This window comes from Scylla paramamosain, unplaced genomic scaffold, assembly GCF_035594125.1.
Source record: "Scylla paramamosain isolate STU-SP2022 unplaced genomic scaffold, ASM3559412v1 Contig1, whole genome shotgun sequence".
Lineage (NCBI taxonomy): Eukaryota > Metazoa > Arthropoda > Malacostraca > Decapoda > Portunidae > Scylla > Scylla paramamosain.
Window position 1 is genome coordinate 1,325,001 of NW_026973666.1, and position 5,000 is coordinate 1,330,000.

The 5,000-nt window shown below is 43.2% G+C and overlaps 1 protein-coding gene across 1 annotated transcript in view; it reads left to right on the top strand.

The window, feature by feature from the left end:
* Window positions 1–500: 500 nt before the first annotated feature.
* LOC135095691 (cytotoxic granule associated RNA binding protein TIA1-like) overlaps window positions 501–5,000 on the top strand; it is a 186,280-nt gene continuing 181,780 nt past the window's right edge. The window contains 1 exon segment of the mRNA XM_063996704.1: window positions 501–618. Coding sequence (XP_063852774.1) covers window positions 501–618 — 118 coding nt within the window.

A 5,000-nucleotide genomic window follows, 5' to 3' on the forward strand; every position in this document is an offset into this window, starting at 1 on the left:
GCTAGGGTAGATGCGCCGCGCACGCTTTTTAGCCACTGTTAGGACCGTAGGGGGTGGCAGGGGTGGTGAGGGCCGGGGGCTGGGGGGAGGAGGAGGGGCCAGTTTGGTGTTGTACCGTGGTGTCAGTTCTCCACTTGTCGTGTTTGGGAGAGCATTGTGGGAGCGGTGTCTTATTCTCACCACCACCACCACCACCACTTGAGGGGACGAGGAGAGCGAAGCCAAGAAAGACCCGTAACAGCTTAACTCCATGCATTGCGTCTTGTTTCTCCTCCACCACGCTGTCACTCCACTCCCGCGGCCACTCCAGCCTTACCAGTGACCCTCGACCACCCACCCACACCCCTCCACTCCCGACGCGGCCTGCGGTGGACGCCAAGCAGGCAGGCAGGCAGGCAGGCAGGCGGGGAGTGACGCAGGCTGACCGCAGAATCGTCCCTGTCTCGGTTTGCATCCTGGATTTATCCCGCAAAATGTTGGCAACCATGGCCACTCTTATGATGCCAGCTCCTGCCCCTACTATGGCCATGAACCCGCCCACTCTACCCCTCACGCCCGCCAAGCACGAGAACGCCCTCAAAGCCGCCGCCCACACAAATAACAACGGCCAGAAACAAGGTAAGGTGACGTGACGCGGGAGAGCGCAACAGGCAAAAGGGCGGTTTTCACTCAGCGATGAAACATTTTACTTCTGACCGTATTCAATTCCTCCTCTCCTCTTCCTCCTCCTCTTCTGGGCTGTAAACGGGGGAGGAAATGGTCGAAACGCAAGGGGAGTGAGGAGAGAGGGTGGGTGAGAGTGGGTGAGAGGTGGGAGAGGCGAGGGAGAGGTAGGAACGGGTGTATCTGCCGAGTACCGCTCTCTCTCCAGCTCAGGTCTCTTCACGCCATGTTTCCCGACTCTCCCGCCACGTGCGCTCTCACTGTGCCCCGCTGCTCCTCACTCCCTCGTCTCCTCTTACTCATTCATCTCTCACACAGACACTCTCACAAGGAAAAGCGACACACACACACACACACACACACACACACACACACACACACACACACACACACACACACACACACACACACACACTTCCGACATCATGTACTCTCATATTTTCCCTCTCACTCTCACTCTCACTCCACACACACACACACACACACACACACACACACACACACACACACACTTACGAAGTCATATTCTCAGTATTTCCCTCTCACTCTCCCCTCTCACTCTCTCCCCACACTTACCTACACTCACTGACACATACAAGGAAAAACACAGGAGGCAAACTCATCTCCCAAGTTATTATTCTCCCTTTCCCCTCATCTCCCCATCTCCCCTCATCTCCCTCTCTTCTCCCCTCATTTTCCGCCATACCGAGGGGAGGAAGGAGGTCACTAAGGGTCCCTCCTCCCCTCCCCCTCCCCTCCCCCTTCTCTCCCTTCTCTTGGCTCCACTAACCTAAAATGTAAGATTGCTGATCAGAGAGAGAGAGAGAGAGAGAGAGAGAGAGAGAGAGAGAGAGAGAGAGAGAGAGATGTTTTGTCAATATGAAAGAAATACAGACGTAGAAAGAGAGATTGGAGGAAACTTTCTCTCCTTCTCTCACCTCCGGAGGGAAAGAAAAGGAGGAAAATTTTCTAGAAGCGAAATTTTTGTTTTGGATTTTTGTTGATTTTTTCTTATTTTTGGTTTAATTATAATTCGTCATTTTTTTATTTATCATTTTTTAAATTTATATTTTTCGTTATTTTTATAAACTCTCTCTCTCTCTTTCTCTCTCTCTCTCTCTCTCTCTCTCTCTCTCTCTCTCTCTCTCTCTCTCTCTCTCTCTCTCTCTCTGGGAAAAATAAAGAAAAGGAAGAAGGAAAAGCGGAAGTAGGCGGGAGAGAAGGAAGGAAGGAAGGAAGGAAGGAAGGAAGGAAAAGGGGAAGGAGGAAATGGAGGGGAAAAGTAGGGAAGGAGAGAAGACAGGGAGGGAACGAAAAGGAAAGAAGGAAAAAAGGAAACAGTAAAATTATGTATACTTTTAATAATAATAATATTAATAATAATAATAATAATAATAATACAAACAATTATATTTACGATTTTCTATAATTAAACACCCAACTCAATTTTTTTTTCCCAACCAATTAAATATTTTCCCCTCGGTAATTTCCCGCCGATAGCGAAACAATTTTTAACGCCACTGGGAAAATAAATAATAAAAAAAAAAAAAATCGGAAAATAAAACAGTAATTCGGATATCTGGTTACCCACTTCCGCTGCGCCTTTCGCCAAACGAAGCGGAACCGAATCGATTAAAATTGTTCGCTAGATTTCACTTCTCATTACATCGATCCGGGTAAAGGGGGATCGTGGGAAAGAAGTGCCGATGTGTTTGTAATAAGGAAAAAATAATAATAAATAAATAAATAATATCGGTTGAACTGAGAAGAAAATCGGATGCTTTGATCGAATTATTAGCGGAAATTTTTTTGTTGGGTTTGTTGTGAAAATTTGTAGGTTTAGAGTTGCAATGGGCCTGAATTCGTGTTTTTTTTTACTTTATCGGGGAATATAAGCCGGAAATCTGTTTTTTTTCTTAAGTTTATTGGGGGAGAATGTGGTGTTTTGCGTTGAAATGTATCGGAAATATGTTTTCTTCAGATTTTGAGTGTAAGTGCATCGAAAATCCTTGTTTTTTCTTCAGTTTATCGGTAAATATCGGAAATTTTGAACGAAAGTAGGCGAGAATTTGTTGTACTTCAGTTTATCGGCAAATATCGCAAGTTTTGAGTGTAAATATAGCGGAAATCAGTGTTTTTTATTTAGTTTATCGGGAGAGTGGGAAATTTTGATTGTAAAATATAACGAAAATGTGTATTCTTCACTTATCGTAAAATATCGGAAGCTTTGACCGAAAATTAGCGAGAATTCATGTTTTCCTCCAAGTTACCGGCAAAAATCGGAAGTTTTTCAGCGATAATGTACCGGAATTCGTGGTTTTCTTCGGCAAATATCGGAAGAATCGAGAAGCGGCGGCAAATCTGATAAAAAGTGATGATTTCTGTCGCCCAGTCGGTAATTCTGGCGGGAAGTGAGAAATATCGGGAGGTGAGAGCGGGAAGAGGTGAGTGAGAGTGGGTTGAGAGTGTGTATGTCTTTTCATTATCGGTAATTCGACGTGCAGTGTTGTTGGCGAAAAGGAGAAGAGAGAGGTGAGAGAGGGAGAGAGAGGAAGAGTAAGTTGGACCGATTTTAGTGAATGGTTCAAGTTCTAAATCGGGACATTGGGAGAGCGAAGGGAGAGTATGAGTGAGAGTAAAAAAAGGAAAAAAAATATGTGAATTAGAATCGGGGAAAAAATAGTTAGGTTAGGGATTTTATATGAAGTGAGAGGGAAAAGAAAGCATAAATGAGAGTAAAAGGAAAATTATATGGGTTAGAATCGGGGAGAAAATAATTGTAACTTAGGAATCTTATTGGATGTGTGTGTGTGTTGTGTGTGTAGTGGGTGTGGTGTTTGGGGGGGATTGGATAAATAAGATACGTAAATGTACTTATAAAAAAATGTCTTGTTTATTTAAGTTATTGTTGTTTCGTATTATTATTATTGTTATTATTATTATTATTATTATTATTATTATTATTATTATTATTATTATTGAATGGAAGAAATATTGAAATTCAGAGAGAGAGAGAGAGAGAGAGAGAGAATAAACAAGCGATCGTGAATAAGGAAATAGAGATAAACAATAGAATAATGCAGAAGAATTCATCTGCTCTCTCTCTCTCTCACTTTTCCTCTCTCTCTCTCACTCTCTCTCTCTCTCTCTTCTCTCTCCTCTCTCTCTCTCATTTGAATGGTGATTTTATTCATATTTCACCCCAAACTTGAAAAACCAGTGAATGGTGAAAAATGGGAGGACTACAGGGTGTCGCAAAAAAAGCTGCCGAGTGTCTCATTATTAACAGGGTGATTAAAAAAATGTTACGGGATCGCTTTCTTAAAAACTACCGAGTGTTTCAGAATATTACGGTGTCTTCCCCTCACCTCCACCACCTCTCCCTTACACGAACATAACATACAGGGTGAATCAGAAAGAGGAGTGTTTATTGTTAGTTACAGTGTGTGTCAAAATGGCGCAGGTGCGTGGCCGTCGCCGTTACAGGGTGGTTCAGAAAGATACGTGAGGGATGTGCATTTAACGGAGTGCTTTGAAAGCGATACAGAGTGTGTCAAAAAAAGAGAGGCGTGTGCAGTGGGTTAATAGCTTCACAGAGTGGTGCAAAAAAATTGTGTGTGTGCAATCGTGTTACATTTTACAGAGTGGTTCAAAACGCTATTTCTTTCCTTCCCGCCGATTTGAGTGTTTCATAGGCATACAGAGTGGTCCAAAAAGCTAAGCAGCGCACATGGCTTGGCTCACGGCGCTACAGAGTGATTCAGAACGCTGCAGTGTGATACCGAGTGACACAAATAAAATGACGATAAAATTACGTCCATTTTCACGATTACAGGGTGACTCAAAATGTTCTCAGTTCAGCGTCGCTACAGAGTGGTTCGTAATACCGCTAAAGAATTATTATTTACCGTACAGTGTGGTGCAGAAGTATTTACAAGCATTACAGCGTGATTCATAAACTCACAGGGTGGCTCGCAAACATTCAAGAAGGATGGTGAAGTTACAGGGTGGAGCATAAGCCAAATATTAATGCCGTGTGAAAAATGATGCTACAGAGTGGTGCGTAATGCTGCTTTCTTCATAATTACAGTACAGGGTAGCACAAAAATATTGTTTAAAATTCTCTATTTTGTATGAATAAGAGGAAGAGGAGGAGGAGAAGAAGAAGAGGGAAGTTAAGTAGGAGGAGAATGATGAAGAAGAAAATAAAGATGAGGAGGAGGAAGAGGAGGAAGAAAAGAATTTAGGAGGAAGAGGAATAAGAGGAGGATTGTGTGAAGAGAGAGAGAGAACGAGAGAAAGGAGTTTGTGTGTGTGTGTGTGTGTGTGTGTGTGTG